The 20861-nt window shown below is 34.9% G+C and overlaps 1 protein-coding gene across 3 annotated transcripts in view; it reads right to left on the reverse strand.

Moving 5' to 3' along the window:
• Nucleotides 1–20861, reverse strand: part of DMD (dystrophin) — a 2676723-nt gene that overhangs the window by 1758918 nt on the left and 896944 nt on the right. For all 3 annotated transcript variants that reach the window (XM_058291720.2, XM_023592525.3, XM_058291721.2), the window contains exon 7: nucleotides 18342–18460. In XM_058291720.2, the coding sequence (XP_058147703.1) occupies nucleotides 18342–18460 (119 nt within the window). The remainder of the gene's footprint in view (nucleotides 1–18341; nucleotides 18461–20861) is intronic.

Raw genomic sequence — 20861 nt, forward strand, 5'->3', positions numbered from 1 at the left:
TGTGTATAAAAGTGATTGGAGGTAGAGCCAGAATGGAAGCAAGGACATCAGTTAGCACTCTCACTGTAGTCAAGGAAAGAGATAATGACTTGAACTATAGTGGTGACTGTAAAGGGGGAGAGGTATAAAATTAGTGATATACTCTGGAAGCAGAACCTAGCAGGCATCATTATGGATTGAAATTCTAGGGGTGATGGGAATTGGGGAATCATCAAGAATGACTTGTAGATTTTGCTTTGAGTGGCTGGAAAAAAAGATGATGACACCACTTATTGATCTAGGGAAAACTTAAAGAGGTGAACTCCATGAAGATATTAGTTCAAATTATCATTTCCTTGAAGAATATAAGATGATAGAGAATATTGCATGCAAATTTCAGTCTCAGTTTACATTCAGATACAGTTTACATTAAACTTACATTTGGAACAAACTTTAAATTTTTTTGTTTATTTTCATTTTTTTATTAGAGAAGTTGTGAGCTTACAAAACAATCATGCATAATGTGCAGAATCCCTGTACATGACCCCTCTACCAACACCTTACACTGTTGTGGAACATTTGTTACAGATTATGAGAGAAAATGATCACAATATTACCACTAACTATACAAAGCTTAGTTTTGAGGCAATAAATTGATAGAATGAGTTAATACAAATTGTTCTAATACTGCATTTTATCCATGTTTAAAGCTGTTTAATATACCACCTTAAATTAATTTCAAAGACAGATTTATTATTATAAAGATTTCCAATCAAAGCCTTTACTGTCAATGTAGACATTGCTGATTCATGTGTGTATGTCGTAGGGGAAACCAACCATCTTGAAATCATCCATGTGTTTAGAGGACAAATTAAATCATCTTTTAAACAGTCCCAGGATGATCTCAGTCATAAAAAGCAGGAGGCTAATAGAAACAACCATTACTACTAACTTGTTTTCTGAGTTTTATAAGTAGATGTCCTCCCATATATATTTTATTGGCAATATATGTTACCTTTATAGAGAAACAGCTTTGCTATGGTCATCAAAAAGGTTACGAACCAGAGAAGTATTACAGGCTGATTTCTCTTGTAAATGTTGAGTTACAATAGTTTAAAGAGCTTTTTCTCATGTTGGATGTGGTAGATTGCACTCAGTTTAACTTTTAAAAATGCATCACTCAAACATGTGTGCATGCATGCATGTGCACACATGTGTGTATTCATAGTGAATTTTACACAAATTACCTAATGTGTCAGTCCTAATGCACAGCTTTAAGCATGGGGAAAAATCTGAATGCTTTATTATAAATTTGATATACTGAAGAGACAATAATGACTACCAAACCTTATTCAAAATGGAGAAGAAACTTATCATTTAAGAAATCAGTGGTGTCCAGACATCCCAGGAGCCCTCAGGAGCATTCTCATTTGAAGCTTTGTTTACTGTGGCAGTGAGGGAAATCTGCCTGAGACCTGCATGAGCATAACCTCCAGAATGACCTCCTGACTCACTTTGAAATCTCTTAGCCATAAAACTCTTTTTTATTTAATGTTTCCCACTTTTGGTCAAAGTCTTTTTCCAAATGCATCACTGGTTAGAGGTTGGTAATAATCCCTCGGTGCCAAGGAGGTTCATCCCTGGGAGTCACGTCCAACATTGGGAGGAAAAGTAGTGAGCTTATTTGCTGAGTTTGGCTCAGAGAGAGGCCACATTTGAGTAACAAGGAGATTTTCAGGAGGTAACTCTTAGGCATTATTTGTAACTAAGGTAAGTTTCATTTTTACAGGAATAAGGTTTATAAATATATAAGCATTAAAGATCTATTTGAATAACAAGAATATTTTCAGGAGGTAACTCTTAGGCATTAATTATAATTAGGCTAAGTTTCCTTTTTACAGGAATAAGGTTCATAACTATATAAACAATAAAGATAAAGAGCTTGGCATATTAGCCTGTTTTCTTTTGTTAGGTACAGCTTAAATATTCTAGAGATTTTTGCCATTTTATTTGAGCAAGTAGCAGGACTTTTCCTGGATGGACATTTAATAATTTGTGAGCTACTGTGTAGGGCTCTATCTATTGAAAAAACATATATCTGACAACGTGAGTACATTCATATCCCACTTACCCCTTACATCACCCTACTATCAACACCTTGTACTAGTAATGTACTAGACACCAGAGGCAAGACACATAGCCTCATGAAATCAACACCCCTTCTGTGGACCATATTTGGGAATATATAATAATCCATTTCCCCAATAAACATGGTTATACTCATTTATAATTCCCCTACTGATGATACTTCTATCCTTTTATTTTAACCTATAATTCTCAATAAACCCATTAAATATATTCCTCAAAGACTTAAATCTTTAGGTTGTTAATATTCTGGTTGATCCCTGAATCCCAGCAGAGTTGTGGCCATCTCCTGCTCTCCAGTTCAGGCTGACCCTGAACAACCGACAAAATGATAATGATGGACAATTTTCATCCCAAAAAACAAGGAGTAGCTACAACTGCAAGCAAAACAATTCCTTCCATATGCCCCATAACATCTAAGTCCCCTCTCAGCCTGAAGCAGTTAGTGCAGATATCATCCCAAATCCCTCAAGACTGAGGAATGAACAAAGGGAGGAGTATAACCACAGACCAAAGAAGATTTACTGCTATTGTAGTCATTATCTTACATTAATGGAAAACCCTGTAGCAAGGACATAAGATAGTGGTTGCCAGGGGTCCAGAAGGGAGGGGGAGGGGTGAATAGGTAGAACACGGAAATCTTAGGGCAGTGAAAATGTTTGGTATGATACTGCAATGATGGGCATATGGCATTACACGTTTGTCAAAGCCTATAAAACTATATAGCACATGTTGTAAAGCATAATGTGAACTACAGACTTTGGTTAGCTGCAATGCTTCAATATTGGTTCATCAACTGTAACAATGTGCCACACTAATGTAAGACGCTAATAATGTGGGAAACAGTGAGTGTATGTGTGTGTGTGTGGGGGGAGTTACATGAGAATTCCCTATACTTTTGGTATAATGTTTCTATAAATCTAAAACTTCTCTAAAAGTACCACTTAAAGATTATGATGTAGCCACATTTTCACTTGACATAAAGGGTTGGTAATTATTAGAAGGGGATGCAATACCACACATGATTTATGCTTTTAATAGTGTTCTAAAATTATCTTAATCAATTTCTGGAAATTGGATCACATTCTGTTTTGAGCAACAGTTACCTCTCATTATGGACTGAAATCTTTCCCCATCCTCAAAGATATGCTGAAGTCTGAATCCAGTACCTCAGACTGAATTTATTTGGAAATAGGGTCATTACAGACAGAATTAGACAAGTAAAATGAGGCCACACTAGAGTAGGGTATGCCCTTAATCCAATATGACCAGGGTCCTTATAAGAAGAAGAAATTAGGACAGAAGACAAAGGGGAGAACCCCATGTGATATGCCATGGATTGTCATCAAGCCAGAAGCCAGGAGAGAGGTGTAGGACAGATTCTAACTTACAGGCTTCAGAGGAATCATGGCCCTATGAACACCTTGATTTTGGACTTCTTACACCCAGAACTGTGAGACAATAAATCTCTCTTGTTTTAAGCCCTCGGCTTTGCAGTATTTGATAAAACAGTCCCAGGAATCTAAGATACCTATGCACTTGCTTGTGGGTTTATACTGAATTATCAACTTCTTGACAGATTCTGTATGATTTTCTTTTGGATACACTTAGAATGTATAGCACTATTTCATACATAGAGTTGTCAATCAATAGACTTTGATGAATTGAAATGAATTTCTACTTGATAAAATAATGACCCCAAGGCAAAGAAATCTGAAAAGCTTAACTAGTGTCTGAACAAACTACAGTGTCAGAATTAGAAGGAGGGGCTCCAGGTTTTCTAGTTTATTAGAGGCAAGGTTAAATTCATCCACTGGGGGGAAAATATCAGAGTCTCAGTGTCTATCTCACTATCTGTCATTTTTTATACTAATCTGTATGCATTTAACAGAGCACAAGGTATCTGCATCAGCTATAACAATATTACCCTATAATAACTATGGGATTGATTTATATAAGGAACCTATGCTTACCTTCGGATAATAAACTCTAATTTTAAAAAATCTCCATTCCAATTGCAAGATTAAAGTTCTTTGAATTATTGTAGTTGTTTGGTATCTTTTGATCAAGTTGAGAGAAGATTACTTTAAAGAGATGAGAAAATTCCCTTTAAACACTGATGTTATGTTTGGCTGCCATTTTCTTTACCAATCTATATTGAGATTAAGTTGAAGGGGATGGGGAGAGGGGTGTGTCATTTGTTCCTTTTGCAATTTGCTTTGTTTGAAATACATATTTCCACTTACTATGAATACATGGATACTGTAATTTAATAGAAATTTCACATATTATGGAAATCTTGCTGCAACTAATATTTTCAAATCAGTGATTTACTTGCATTGTGAAAAGTTACACATTAATTTTTGTCTCCTTCTTTAATATGCTATATTTTGGGCTTTATTTTTCCTCATTTTTCATATGCAGATGTTATATATTATAGTGGAGGAAAATTGGTGATACAACAATACAGATAAAATTATTTTTAGCCAGCAGCTTATTTTTTACTCATTGTTTTCTTATTGATTTGTTGTTTTGTGAAATGGGTAAGTTTTGTCCTTATTTTCAGCCATTCTTAATCTGGCTCCTGGGTCAGGCTCTTTCAGATACCCAAATGCCCAAGGATCCTCATTGCTTTGCACTAATCTTTGCCCACTTCCTGCTATACATGCCCAGTCTTCTCCCTTCTAGTAACAACAACCAAGGCAATAGTATATTATTATGTTTTAACTGAGATGAGGTGGATTTATCAAGAGCTTCACCATATATCCTTGCCTCTTGAATATTAACTTGAAATAAATCAAAACAGTTCTCAAAACAGCCAATTTTTTCTCTGAATCATATATATAAGATCTTCTACTTTGAGTGCTTTCAACTAAATTGGCTCATAGGATAGAACATTAATAAAGCAGTTTTTCAAATCAGGAAATAAAATTTCAGTCATTTTCCTAAGGTTATCACTTGTCCAACTGATTGTGTGGAGACCCAAGTTCTCAGCTGGCTCAAATCATAAATCAATGCAAAGAAATATGCCATATAGGGAAATGTAAATATTCAGGCCTAGGTGAAATGCACATTTGTACTTAGTCCTCCTTAGCATAATACCCTTGTCCTTTTGACTCAAGGTGGTATTTCAAACTAGATAACATGCTGATCAGGGAAATATGTGAGATAGTAAGATATTTTGGCATACCTTAAATGATGCCCTTGCCACTTTTTTCTATTACTAGTATTAACTGAGAGAGCAGTAGAAGAGAATTTATTCAAAACGGGTTAGTATTTCCCTTTCTTAACTTTAATGTGGCTTGGATAAGATTGCATGCAAGATTGCAAGATTTATAAACATTATCCCGCTTTGATTAATTCTAATGATTCTCTAAGGGAAGTATCATAGCAAAAATCACAGAATCCAGAATCTTTCTTAGGCTGGCTCCCCTTTATTTTACTTTTGCACTTACTATCAGCACACTTCCAAGCAACTGATTTATGTGGTTCCATTTTTAAAACAAGCTAATTAGCCTTGTAATAAAGAAAATGACATTTTATCAATGTAAAGGAACAGTTTCAGGGAGGAGGAGAGAAATATCTCAGCAGTAAGATTCTGTTCTGTAGTAGATCAAAGCAAGGAATCTAAACTCCAGCTCACTAGCTGAGTGAAGTGTGCAAGTCACTTTTTGTAATATTCATTTATAAAATGACCATGATAATAGCATCCACCTCTTAGGGGTCAGGTGGAAATAAAATGAAACAATGCATAAAAAGTATTCATCACTTAACAAATGTTCAAATAAATATCCCATCAGATCACATCAACATTTATAGGACATTACTACCTGAATGTACCAGGGGAGATTGTAAACTACATTGTAAACAATTATCCAAGTGGTGCAGCAGTGCTCCAAAATGTATTCACCAAATGTAATGAATGTGCCACAATGATGAAAGAGGTTGTTGATGTGGGAGGAGTGGGGTGAGGGGGGTGGGGGTATATGGGAACCTCTTATATTTTTTTAATGTAACATTTTTTGTGATCTATACATCTTAAAAAAAATACAATTTAAAAAAATCGATGGGGGTAGGGGGATGGGGAGTGGGGTATATGGGAATCTCCTATGTTTTTTAATGTAACATTTTATGAGATCTATTAACTTTAAAGTTATTATTACAGGAGGAAAACCCGTTCTTTTTTCAGAAGGGTGCTAATTAGTCTTACAAATACTATACATGTACAGGAATAGGTATTAAAATGGTGATCCAGCCTTTGCAAGACTTTTGCTAAAAATTTTCAACGTGACTATGATTGTGAACATGTGTTTTTGTTTGTGTGTTTTACAGAACTGCTGAGGAATTAAAATGATGGGTAAAGTCTAGAATTTAAATTGGGAAGGATTCCAACATCCTTTGGAAATCAAGGATGTCAAAACTATTACATGCAAACCCTGTCGTCAACTAGGATCAGGAAACTGGAAAGAGTAGCAAGGTCACAGAGAGAAGTGTGAGGTTAGAAATCAGCTTTCCCTACTTAAGACAGTTTACAAGGAGTAGAGAGGGAACTAGCGTTTGATTTCCGCAATATACCAAGCACTTTACATAGGTTTTAGGTAGTGCATATTATAGGTCACATGCTTCATAGGTATCATCTAACTTAATCCTTTCAGTAACTGTATGAAGTAGTTATTAATGCTTCTTCTTTACAGATGGGCAAAACTGAGGCTCAGAAAGTTTGCCAATGTCATATAAATAATTAAAGGCAAAAATAGTGCTTCAGTTCAAGACTAGTTCACTCTGTGAATAAAAGGTTAACATCTGGCCTGGGCTGATCTAAGCCTACCTGGGAAAATGACCACACAATCTTGTTTCCATAGAAACACAGAGCTAAGAAAATTGAGAAAGGTTGTGTCTCTCCTGGTTGCCAGGTAGGACTACTTTTATAGTGTTGGGAAGGAGGAGGGCCCCGTAAAGTAGCATGCAGGCCGTTGACCTATGTGACTAGAATGGACTTAAATATTGGTCAGAAACAGAGGCTGCATTTTCTCTGTGTTCAATGGCCCACAGTAAACTTGACTTTTGTCCTCAGCAACCATATGCATCCCACATGGGTAAGGGGTAAAAGAAGTTGTGTACTTTGGTTGTTTCTGGGCCATAAATGCGATAATGATTCTGTACCAGAGTATCTCCTGCCTTGTATAAAGCTAAGTAAATGAAGTATTAAATTAAATCCTATTGCATCTTGTGGGCCTGATAGCTAATTTAATTCTCCTCACAACTGCAGTTTCAGTGCGGGTTTCAAAGTCCATTATGACCTGTGATGAAAAATCATATATCTGGTTGAAATACAGACTGTTCAGCAAAAGTAAAACCAGACAAAAGGTTTATGATAAAGTCAACCTATTTGTTGCATGAATATCAGAGATCATGGGGTTAAATAAAGCCATTTGCTTCTTTTTAAATTTACAGAGTCAGTAACTTGCACTCTGAAAACAATAATTTGACTGCCATTTAAATATTTTTTCTTTGCTTTTCCTTAATTATCACTTCATTATGATTGAAAATTCCTCTGGAATAAGAGGTCTTTATCAGCTGTGCCAACGCAGAGGGTTTTCACTAGCTGAAAAAGAAAACGCCATTATCAAATCCTTGAGGACAGGGCACAGCGATATGAACTAGGATCAAAGTGGGAGGGGAAGACAACAAAGGGTAAAAAAAGAAAAAGAAAAAAAAGGACCAAGTGTCAGGAACCACCTCTGCACACAGAAGTTCTCACCTGGACAATCCTTTTGGTGGAATGAATGTTTGAGTGAAAGTACTATTTTATCACAGTCTGGGAAGTAATAAACAGAAGAAGGGATGGAGGGAGAGAGAGAACTGTGCGGACAGGAGATAAACCAAGTGCCTTAATCCTAAAGAGAACTTTTCAGTGGTTAGTCTTATGTGACAGCTAGTCTATTTCTATCTTATCTAGTGGATGAACCATTTCTCATTAACAACAGGACTGTTAGCAATAAGCAATGCTCCAGTAATTGAAGATTTGAACAGCAGGTTTAGTCACTTAAGGAACAAACTCTGGGATAACAGATTCTGGGCTTTGTCCTCTAAAAAGTCACCTCTCCTGGACATTCTATTGTAGTGGTTTTCAACCTCAGCTGCTGTGATAACAGAACTTGAAAAGCCTTTAAAACTGGAGGTGCTGGGGTCCCACCTCAGACCAATGGAATCATTCTAACAGCCCCAGTCCCAATATTTTCACAAAGTTCCTCCAGGCGATTTAATTGGACACTGAATGTTTGCAAGAATATGGACTCTGAGAAGAGATAACCCTGGATTTGATTATAGCCCAGCTATCTATGAACTATGTGATCTTGATTATAGTAAAACTCTAAGGCTCAGTTTTCCCATCTATAAAATAAGGATAAACTCTCCTAAGTTATTGTGTAGATGGAACAGAATGAAGTATATGAAATACTTAGAACATGGTTGAGTTATTTAAATTTTATTTTTTTTCCCAAAAAGGAACATTGTATATTTAAATTTACATCTCTGATGATAAATTCAAAAATTTTGAAGGTACTACAGTGCTTCAATTTGAAATATAAGTTTATTTAGCAATATTGAAATAATACCTCACAAGTATGATTATACAGAACAAATGATTGTTTTTTAAATGTAAAAATCCTGGGTTTAAACATCTTATTCAATTTTAACAATATCTAAAATCCCTAGGCACTTAATAGCTGTGACGGTTTTCTCATTTATAAAATTGGTATCATGTGGCCCACTCACTTCACAAGCTTTCCATAAGACAATTGATGTAAGAATATAATCTATTATTTTTAAATATAAGCACAATAGAATCATAAAGTCTCTAGTCTCCTTTTACAAGGATTAAATCCTCTTGTTATGACAATCAGCATGTTAAAAGAATTAAGTGGCATCATCCAAGAGCCCAGTTCATCATCATTTTGTCCAATAATGTTGGAAACCAATATATTTTAACCTTACATTTCATATTCTGACTGTTAAAGGGACCACACACTTTTACACAGAGACAATGTTTGATTAGAAAACATATGCAGCATCCTGAGTTCTGTTTTCCCAATACTCAATTTTAAGGCTTTCAGATATTCATTCTCAGGTTCTGTCATATGTATTATAATTGCTGATAAGGTACAGTTAATTCCATTTTGAAGACAGCGAAACTGAATAATATGTCCCAACTATTAGTAACATACAACTTATCTTCAAGCACTATCTCTGACTTCACTAAAACCTTATATATGTGTTTAAACTATTTATACCATTTTATTTTCATTTTCTATCATTATTTAAACATTCAAAATTCTTTGGATTAATGCAACATCCTTTTGTGATAAATAACAGACACATACCACCTATACAACACATTACTTACTTAAATGTACTATTAACTCAATTATTCCTTCATAGCTGAGTCTTATTAAAATCAATAACAAATGAGCAATACATTTTTCACAAATATATTTTCCTTAACAGTCCATTCTAAGGGACTCCTTGTGATGATATATTTGAGGATACTATCTCCAAAAAAAATATTATATGTCATTCAACATTGGAAATGGTGGCTGCAAGTCCCATTGTCTAAACAATTTACAAATGCGCTGTCAGTCATTCAAACTTATTTGTTGTTACTGCATAGGTTTAGGATGTAATATTTAACTTCACTTAAAAAACAAACAGTAGCTTTAAAAAATCCTGGTAAGGTAATTGAAAAGAGATTTCCAGTAATCTAGGTAGGGACTACACACAAAAGGTTCTGAACAAGTTTGGTATAGAGCCACATCCATAATGCAAATCTAAAGTCAAGTGATTAGGTAATATTTAAATTTAATTTTTAAATTTGTCAGTCGAGTAAGAAACTCCATTGCTTAATTATGGCATATTCATTTTAAATTAACAAATCAATTCTTAGGAGAGATGAAAATATATATTGGCTGACCATTTTCCACATAGTCAAAATTGTGATAAATTATGAAAGAGCATGAAGCATTAGTAGAAGTATACAAAATTATGGTAGAAAGGGTAAGTCCAGGTCATGAGTATGCACAGACATTGCATTTACTGTTTTGCAGCTCTCCTTGTTGTCTAAGGAGGTGAATTTGGGACAGTTACATCCAATGATTTCAGTTATTCAAACAAGTAAAATGGAAGAGCAGGACAAAGATAGCTTCAATTTATTAGTGAATGGTTCAAATTTTCCTGAAAATATTCAGTTTTCTATGTTAAGTGAATTGAAAATAAAGTACAACCTTAAGATACAGAGACAGGTCATAAAAAAGAGATACTGAATCAATCTCTCTCTTCCTCTCTCAACCCCTCCCCACCTAAGGTGAAAGCCTGTAACTTTTTTGGCTTTTCAGGCTACTGGGAAATGTGTGTGTGTGTGTGTGTGTGTGTGTGTGTGTGTAAAAATCACTGCTGTTATGATGAGCTATTTAAAATTTCTCCATCAGGAAATAGGAGACTGCAACAGTAATATTTTAATGTCAATATAATCGCCTGTATTACAATACAAATATAATACTTGTATTTTCAGTTTGACGTCACTATATTTAGTATTTGTATGCTATTATTAGTAACTGTTTATCCACTTAGAAAGTGTTTATTTATTTTTACTTTGATATGCATTACTTTGATGTACAAAATACTGACCCACTGTCCCTTTAAGATTTCTATAGTAGCAATGATGGATCTGAGGGTGCCTCTAGATACTCTGGTATAGTCCTCTTTAACTCAAATATATCAAAGTATATTAATGTAACAGTGTGATGCTTGTTATGTAACAGGTCTGGTCATGGAAAAGAGAAGTGTCTTGAGGTTCAGGATAAAACCTAAAAATAGTCAAGGATATTTTAAAAGTACCTTACTCTAATGATATGCAGGCTAGGAATAGGTTAATCACATTTCTCTGGATTTTTACATCAGCCATCAGCTTTTCAAAGCCTCATTATCAATGCTAGTGTCTGCCCTGAGCAATAAGAATAAAAGTATATATCTAAATTATTTAACACAGTGTTTTCCAGATTTCCTTGTTAAAAGTTTGTGCTGGATATACATTAAACAAATGAGATAGCAACACTAAATCTACTAATATATGCAATTCCTTTGCTAATACAATAATGCCATCTCTAATTTGCTTACTTCAATTGCAATTCACTGAAGTCCAAAATTAAAGAAATATTTTCATTATTAGTACATTTAACACTATTACATGATACTGGCATTACATGATTTGGTTTTAATGATCAAATTTTAATGTTTCTTAAAAAAAAAAACAACCCTGGAAAATGTAAGTGGTCTCCTGTGGATATAACAGGAACATTATTATGCTATTACGGTATCTGCATAGCAGATGATACTTTCTACGTTCCATAACAGTATAACCAGAGTAAGAACTGTTCTTCCAAGAAACTCGGAATCCAGGCTTAGATAATAATAACTTGTAATATTTCTAAAGACTGTATGCTGGAGATAATGGTATAAATCAATAATAAAAGGTACAAGGGAATACATATTTTGTAAAGGTTACTTTGTCATCAAAAAAGCAACGGCCATTTTTATTCACATGTATATTATTATTATTTTTAAAAGATTTATTTATTTATTTCTTCCTATCCCCTCGTTGTTTGCATTTGCTGTGTCTGTTCGTCTACTCTGTTGCCTTAAGAAACACTGGGAACCAAAACCAGGACCTCACCTCCATTCCCTGCCTTGTTGTATCTCTTGTTATGTTTTTCCTCTTGGTTCTCTTGCTGCATCATGTGTCAACTCATCGTTCTGATCATCCTCTTTAGGAGATGCCAGGAACCTCTGCCCCTGCTTTGTTGGGTCTTTCATTATGTTTTTCTTCTTGCATCTCTTGTTGTGCCATCTTGTTGTGTTAGCCTGCTGTGCCTGCCTGTGGTGCTAGCTTGCTGTCTTCTTTAGGAGGCACCGGAAACCAAAACAGGGACCTCCCAAGTGGTAGGCAGAAGACTAATCGCTTGAGCCACATCTGCTTCTGCATGCGTACTAATAAAATATTTTTTTAAAAAGTACTACATGGGAAAAAAACAGAACATTTTGCACTGCAGAGAATTTGTCTCTAAGAAATTTGAGATATTTACATAATGACATCTGGCCGAAATGTTATTTAAGGGAGAGGCACTAATATATTTCAACCCTTATTATATTTTCTGAAAATAAATGTGTTGAACAATAGATTCTAGAAAAAATCAATCTTAATCATATGAAATAAGTATCCGTGTCCATACAATTTTCTAGTTATTTAAGAACAATCCTCTGAAATGATATGGGTTTACCTTTACAATTGTTACTTGTGTAAGCTACTTAATAATTTATGCTATCAAAATGTGATGGTGGGGACAAAGATGGAAGAAAACTTAAAACTCTGAAGTGGAGATTTTAGAGGCCTGAACACAGGGAAAAGTTATGAGGGTGATTGAACCCAAGTCAGTCTCTTTTCAGATTTCACTTTCAATGAAGTACAGGCTAGGCTGATGATAACCATGGAGGTCTTTTCTTCAAAGTCTGATTTCAGTCCATTTTACATTATTCCCTTAAACCCCTCATGTCAAGTTACTTGAATAAATGTGCATCTAATTTTCCTACTTACTCCTCTCTACTTCAACTTGTCCAGTGCTGGATTAACCCTCCTCAAACTTAATTTCTGTTATATTAACATCCCCTTCCTAACCACCTGGCTAATAAAACGTCAGTGATTTCTTCATGGGAATGGCAGTTACATTAGGACAGGGACATTTTCTTTGTTCACTGCTGTTTCCTCATTGCTTAGAACAGTTTTTATTTATTTATTTATTTATTTAATTTCCCCCCCTCCCCTGGTTGTCTGTTCTTGGTGTCTATTTGCTGCGTCTTGTTGTCTTGTTTCTTTGTCCGCTTCTGTTGTCGTCAGCAGCACGGGAAGTGTGGGCGGTGCCATTCCTGGGCAGGCTGCTCTTTCTTTTCACGCTGGGCGGCTTTCCTCAGGGGCGTACTCCTTGCGCGTGGGGCTCCCCCACGCGGGGGACACCCTTGCGTGGCACGGCACTCCTTGCGCGCATCAGCGCTGCGCATGGCCAGCTCCACACGGGTCAAGAAGGCCCGGGGTTTGAACCGCGGACCTCCCATATGGTAGACGGACGCCCTAACCACTGGGCCAAAGTCCGTTTCCCTAGAACAGTTATTGATAACTGTGGAATGAATGACTGATTGCCTCAAGTTAAATTTTTATTTTGCCATGCATTTCCCTTGGCAACAGTAGGTTCGTTTTATAATATTTATCAAAATGAAGACTCAGGAATTTAATCTAGAATTCAAGTCCCCAAAACATAAATGTCCTTTTGGGTTTTCTATAATAACCAGGACTTAGAATGAGCATTCGGAACTACCAACATCCTCTCATCTGTTATTAGCTTAGTCCCATTTCTTGTCCTGTATATCAGTTCCTAATAATGATATTTCTTTGCATATATTTCTGAAAGGAAAATTTATATTTTAATAATTTATTATATTCTGATAATTTTTTCAGCAAATACAGACTTTAATACAAAAAAAACCATGGGCTGTACTTGCAAGTAATATTGAAAAGTTATCCTTCATTAAAATTAATATTAGAGATTTATGTATGTTTACAATTTTTAAAATGCTACACAAGACTCTAGGTCATTGCATGGTGCTACAGGAAGAACTGAAATGCCAAAAGTCAACGGTGATTAAATACTTTGTATTCCTGAAATTAGAAGTGATATGCAAGAGTAAGAAAAATCAATTTAATAAAGTCTTAATATCATTATGGTGATGAGGGAGAGAGCCAAAATATCATAAAATCTCATATCAAATTCAGGATCATGTGTTATTTTGAGTTTGGCTTCTTAGAAAATTGCAACTGAACAATTAATGGCAAGAAAGGATCCATAAAATATTAGTTTTAAAAATAAAGCCAATATATCAACATAGAATCCATTTTGGCCATTTGAGCTCAATGAATAAAGTGAAATATAAGAATAATGCATCTTGATGACTGCTTCTAAAATACACATAGATATAAAAATCATGTGACTATTACAATGGAAAGTTTATTATACTCACTGCTTACTGATATTAGAAGACATCCAATAAATACACTTTTGAAAGTAATCATGATTTCAAAATATATTACTCTATAATACACTCCACCAGTTCATTCAATTTGGCCATGACTGAATACCTCTTGTTCAAATAATTGATATCAAACCCAAAGTAACAGTCCTTAGAGACATCGTTCTCTTTTATAGCAAATGCAGAAGTATATATTTTCCTTTCAAAAAATTTGTAAGGATAAAATCCTGCATTCATGCTAAGTTAAGTCTGAGAATATTCATTTCAGGAGTAAAACTTTCCATGGACAGCACTAATACTTGAGAAAGAAGACTCTAAAGAACTGAAGAGTGATGTAAGGATTAGTCAAGGAGAAAACAGGAATGTGTCACCATCCTCAGAGAGTAAAAATGGAGAGGATTAAAACCAAACTCTAATTGGATTGTAAATGTCATTTTTTAAAGATTTATTTTATTTATTTCTCTCCACCTTCCCCCACTCCCCACCCCAGTTGTCTGTTCTCTGTGTCCATTTGCTGCATGTTCTTCTTTTCGTGCACTTTTGTTGTTGTCAGTGGCACGGGAATCTGTGTTTCTTTTTGTTGCATCATCTTGCTGTGTCAGCTCTCCGTGTGTGCAGCGCCGTTCCTGGACAGGCTGCACCTTTTTGGCCCAGGGCGGTTCTCCTTATGGGGCGCACTCCTTGTGCATGGGGCACCCCTACGTGGGGGACACCCCTGCATGGCAGGGCACTCCTTGTGTGCATCAGCACTGTGCATGGGCCAGCTCCACACGGGTCAAGGAGGCCTGGGATTTGAACTGCAGACCTCCCATGTGGTAGACAGATGCCCTATGTACTGGGCCAAGTCCACTTGCCGTAAATGTCATTTTGATGTTACAAATATTTCTCCTAAGTCCTAGTGTTCTTTATTATTTGTTAGTCAAATTTGACTCTCATCATTCATTTTAATAACTGAGAGCATTTCCATATCATACTGCAGATCTCAAATGAAAATGACATTTGATGGAATTATGGAAAAGTCATCTAGACCTGCTCCAACGTTTTAGTCCTGATTCCATTAAAGAGAATATCTTCAATTTGCTGTTCACAAGGAAAAGCTAACCCAACATTCTCTTAATAAAGGGAATGTTGTGTGGACTGGCAAACAAACCAATTTGTTTAAAACTCAGAGAAGCAAACTATGTATAGGAAACCCACAATGCATATATAATGTATGTTTTATAGGGAAATCCTGATAATCAAAATGTCTGTTTCACAATAGGATATATTTTTAAAGAAGATGAACCTTTAAGTCAATGAGAAAATTATGCAAAATAATTAAATAATTTTACCCTCTTAATACTTATTTTTGCATATGTTAATCTTTAAACAAAAGAGAAACAAAGCCTCTGAAATTGCTAATGCTAATGCCTACTGCGACCTATTTTAAAAGGCAAAGCCATTTAAAACCAAACTTCAGTCCTCAAAACACCAGTTAAGGCCAAACAAAGCACCTCAAACTCTATATATGCAAGGCATGAAAATCTCCAAATTATACTTCAATGACTTTAATTCATAAATCAAGCTAATCAATAAATTGCATGTTTAAAATTCTAAAAATATATATATTTTTACGTCAGGCATTTCTTAAGTCAAACATAACTTCAATCATCCAATACTAAAAATCTCCCTAAACATAAAGTAGAATGTTTCTTTAACCTCCTAAGGGGCATATTAGACACAAAATTAAAATGGCTATGGAAAAAGCTGACATTGTCACGCATAAGCCAAAGAACCAATATTTGGTTAAATGTTAATAAACATATGACCTTCTCATAGGTGATTAATATATAAGGCATAAAAGAAGACCATGGATCTCCTATATTAGATATAGTGAAGAAAGTGTTCTAGGTCTCAGATTTTAAGAAATACTGTTCTGTATTTTGTGATGAACAAATCAGTAAACAAATTTTCTTATGATTTGGTTAATATTTATTTTTTTTAAATAACCATTGATATCTCTTTAAACATACTGAGCAATAATGATTAAGTACATACTTAGCTATTTCTCTAACACGCTGGCGGGAAATCACAAATAATTAAAAATATAAGACTTATGCTGAATCCTCATCTTACTGATAGTCAGTCATAAGCAAACATTCACAAACTTTTTCAGGAGAGAGATACTCTTTGAATTTTTGCATGGAGCCCATAATTAGAAAGGACTTCCAGATCTAATGTTTTATTGGCAAAAAGGGACCACTATATTTGGTTTATTTTCAGTTGTCAAGTTTCAGTTATTATAATGGTGTTTCTACATCCTATGTTGTATATTTCTACAAACACTTTCCATTTAAGAAAGCATATGGAGTCAGAGATAACAGGCTATTTTATGCTATGCAATACATTATTCACGCTGATTACAACCCTATTAATACACTTTCTGATTGTGATTTGGATTACCACGTGGGTACCCCTTCTCCATTGAGTAGGGCTTAAGAGATCAAAAGTCATTTCATCACTTAACAAGGAAAGCACATACTCTAAACCTACTCCTACTATTTTATGAAGTATTGGACACCTATAAGAAATACTACAGCATATATTCCAGGTAAATGTAACTCACTATCCTATGTGGATTTAATGAAAAATAAAACCAACACATTAACAGGCTTATCCTTCAAATCTATACACTTATGCTCAGGGATAGGAGCCCAGACTTTCATTACATTTGTCCTTGCTACCCTATGGGAGTATGAAAAAGCATGTGACTCAATACTTGGAATCAATAGTGAGATGACCCTCTCCCACTCTGAAAAATAAGAAAATACAACTGGGGAAGGAGGGATGCTGAAAATTTATAGAAGCAATAAAAAAGGGGTTAGGAAGTCAGTGTTCAGACATGCATTATGCAAGGGAAAGGAAGCCTTTCTAGTGAAATGCTCATACATTCACATTTGTTGTGTTGTAATTTGCCTTCCCAAGTACATGTAGGCACCAAGAGAGCTGTACTGGTTGATTAGGTATGAGTACTCTAGCTCTTTTTTTAAATTTATTAAAAGTGAGCTTACTCCTTTCCCCCAGGAGATGGATCTACTATTGATAAGCTAAAATAATCAGATTCCTAGGTCTGCAACACTGAGGACTGGACTCTGGTTGATAATAAATTCACCAATGTAAGTTTGCCTTAGGAGTTATTTCTCAGCTTTTTCTGATGGAACCTACTACCACCACTCAAGGATCTCCTTTGCAATGGATTCAATATCCCATTGAATTATAAACCACTAGCAGCTTTTGTTATACCATAGATATCAATTACACTGACTTTGAATCTCCAACCTCTGGTTTTAGAGTGTGGGTAAAGCTTCAAGAAAGAGAATAATGAGCCTGCATTTTCAAAGAAGTTGGCACACTAAAAAAAGTGCCTCATAGGCTCAAATTAAAACAGAAGACAGGATGTCATTTTCACTCTAATACATGTACCTGGAAGGTATATCTAGGTAATACAAGAGATAAGAATGAAAGGTATAGAAGTCAGAATAAAAACATAATTACAGTGCAGCCTGTCAACTAAAGAAGCACAAAACGAATAACCATCCAATGGAGGACTTTCCCAGAGTGACAAATTATAACAGAAACAGTGCCAGGAATAGATATCCTGATTTAAACAGTAAACCATGTTGCCTTTTATAGAGCATATGAATGAAATTGGCAAGAGTATTTCTCTAATTATAGCTGATTAGTCTATCAAATCTCTTGGTAGAGTAAGCAAAACATTAACTTTTTGTAATTATTTGGAGACACTGTACTCTAAATGCAGCATGCCCCATCCATGAGGCATAATCACTCAAAAGCCTTGATTTTCCCCCCACATTTTATATTTTAGTTTTAGATATAGGCAATTGAAGAACTAAAATCAATAGGATATTTCATAATATATTGTAAGAAGAGACTTCATTTTAAATATATACAGTACATAGGAAAATATAAAATATATACGTTTCTATTTTGTGCTTAGAATGTCAAACCTTTACGTCTGGGACAAAAAACAAAACAAAACAAAACACTACACCACACTAAAAACAGTGATAGTCCAGAAATGTACCAACCTTCTGGATCAAGTAGTTTCTCTATGCCTAACTGATATTTGGCGATATTAAATGCATGTTCCAGTCGTTGAGTGGCTGACTGCTGGCAAGCCACACTATTCCAATCAAACAGGTCTGGCCTAGAAAAAAACACACACACACACAGTCAAATATAAGTCAAAACAGAACGTTCCATGAGATTGACTTCAGTTCTGAAATTTGATGCTCAACCCTAGCTCACAGTCCTTAAGAATTGAGTATTACTCTTCATTTTCCCACAATAATGTTTCTCATTTAAACAAGTCATAATTTTTGTTCAAACTCCTGAGGAAAACAAAGAATTTATTCTAAGTTACTCAAGTAACAAAAATATGCTGGTCTCATCAAATCTCATGGCTTTGAATACCCGCAATTTGCTGGTAACTCCCAATTTTATGGGCCTACCCCAGACTTCTGCCCTGAACTCCAGACTCTATATTCATCTGCTCATCCTACCTCCACATTTGCCCCTGTTGGTCTATTCTTAAAAGAGCTGCCAGAATGATCTGTTAAAATATGTTTTGTCATAGCCTTCTTCTCAAAACCCTGCAATGGTGAGTGTAAAATTCACACATTTAGGTGTGATCTGCGTGGTCTGATTCTCCATTAACAATTTGATTTTATTTCATTCTTCTCTCTTCATATTCCTGCTTTTGCATTTGCTATTCCCTCTGTCTGGAATTTCCTTCTTCTAGACATAAACAAGGCTCACTCCTCTACTTCCTTTGGGTCTTTACTCAAAAGTCACTTTATTAATGAGTCCTTTTCTGGCCACCCCATCTAAAATCACAATTCTCTTCCTCCCTTAATCAAACACGCATATTCATTTCCTTTCCCCCTTAACTGCTTTTTTTCTCCTTAGCGCTTACTATGATTTCATATATATACATTTTAAAAATAAATCAATTTTATTAATACACATAAATAAAGTATACAATTCATTCAACGAGTAAAATCAATGCACATTTTAATTAACCTTATGTCTTCCCCTCTAGAATATAAGCTCCTTAAAGGCAGGGATTTTTTTTTTTTGCCAGTTGTGTCTGGTTCACTGTTAGAAACCCAGCCTGACTCATAGTAGGTGCTCAATAAATATTTCCGGCCGAATGAAAGAATGGATGAGTGCACACTATGTGAATACAAATTTTCTTGTTCATGAAGAAACCACAAAGGAATATAAGATGCACTTCTTATCCTACAAGAATTTTAAATCTAATGAGGAAAAAAATGCATATACCATGAAAAGTTAATTAAAATCTAAATATGAGCATGTAGAGATAATAACATATAGTTTTCTAAGACATAACAGAGGCCAGCAAAGTTATTTGAGACTTAAGGGAGTCTTAAAGACTGGCTTGGGTTTGGATTATAAAAAGTATTTGGTGTTAAAATTCTAAGGAGTTGTGATCTTGGAGAATCACTGTTCTTACGGAAGGAAAAGGAGGAAGTGTTAGGGCAATCAAGACTTTCCAGGCTTGGCTCCATTGGGAGATTTCTACCATCAAGTGATGGGAGCCATGATTAGTAGAGTAGCCTAGGATGAGTTTATATAAGGCCATGGCTGATCAAGAATTAAAATTTATTAAAATTGAATTTGATTTTAGGCTTAAATAAGATAAATGTGCCTGAACAGGATTTTTAAAAAGTAATGCTCCCATAATTTGTTAAGTGGCCTTTTGTCTGTTATTTTATTTTTTGAAGTTGAAATAAAGTTAAAAATGAAAAAGAAGAGAGAAGAAAAGTACCTTAACAACATTGGAAACCATTAGTTAAGTGGTTTGTCATCTTTTCTGGATCACAGAAAACTGTGAGAATCTGAAGAGAGCTGTGATCCCTCTACCCAGATAAATTCCTATCCATATCTGTAAACAGAATTTAAATACAATTTTGGGGAATTTGGGTCTGCCTATGGACTCCTGATTAAGAATTTAGACCCCACAAGGAAGAAGTTACAAGCAGTTGTTTTCTAGAACCAGAATTTAAATAAAGTTACAAATCTATTTCTCATTTGATGCTCTCATTTTCTTTTCTTTAATTTGCCCTTCACTGAATAATTCTCCCTGATTTTGTGGTGATGCAAGAAACTAAATCGCTCCTATATGTTCCAAGTTACCAAAAAAGGTAACAAATAATCTTTTGGAATCTAAAATATTTATAAATTGGGAACTGCCTCTAGGGAGGCGAAGAATAAAAGAAATAAAAACTTAAAATCTTGACTATTTGAGGGAGAAGTAACTTTGTTTTGCAGCAGATAATGATAGTACTTATGCTATAAGAAATAGTTGGTGTATTTTACTTAGAACCTGCCTAGTCAATAATAATTGCTTATTAACATTAGCTTTTATTACTTTGTTCTATGGTTAATCGTATTTATATAATAAAAGTAATGAAATTTCAATTTATAGACTCTACCCAAAGCATCTATTATTAAAGAACAAATATACATGTTACAAACTTTGTTAACGCAAGAATAAATATAAAAAAATGGAGGGTGGAGAGGAG

The sequence above is a fragment of the Dasypus novemcinctus genome, chromosome X (assembly GCF_030445035.2).
Source record: "Dasypus novemcinctus isolate mDasNov1 chromosome X, mDasNov1.1.hap2, whole genome shotgun sequence".
Classification (NCBI taxonomy): Eukaryota; Metazoa; Chordata; class Mammalia; order Cingulata; family Dasypodidae; genus Dasypus; species Dasypus novemcinctus.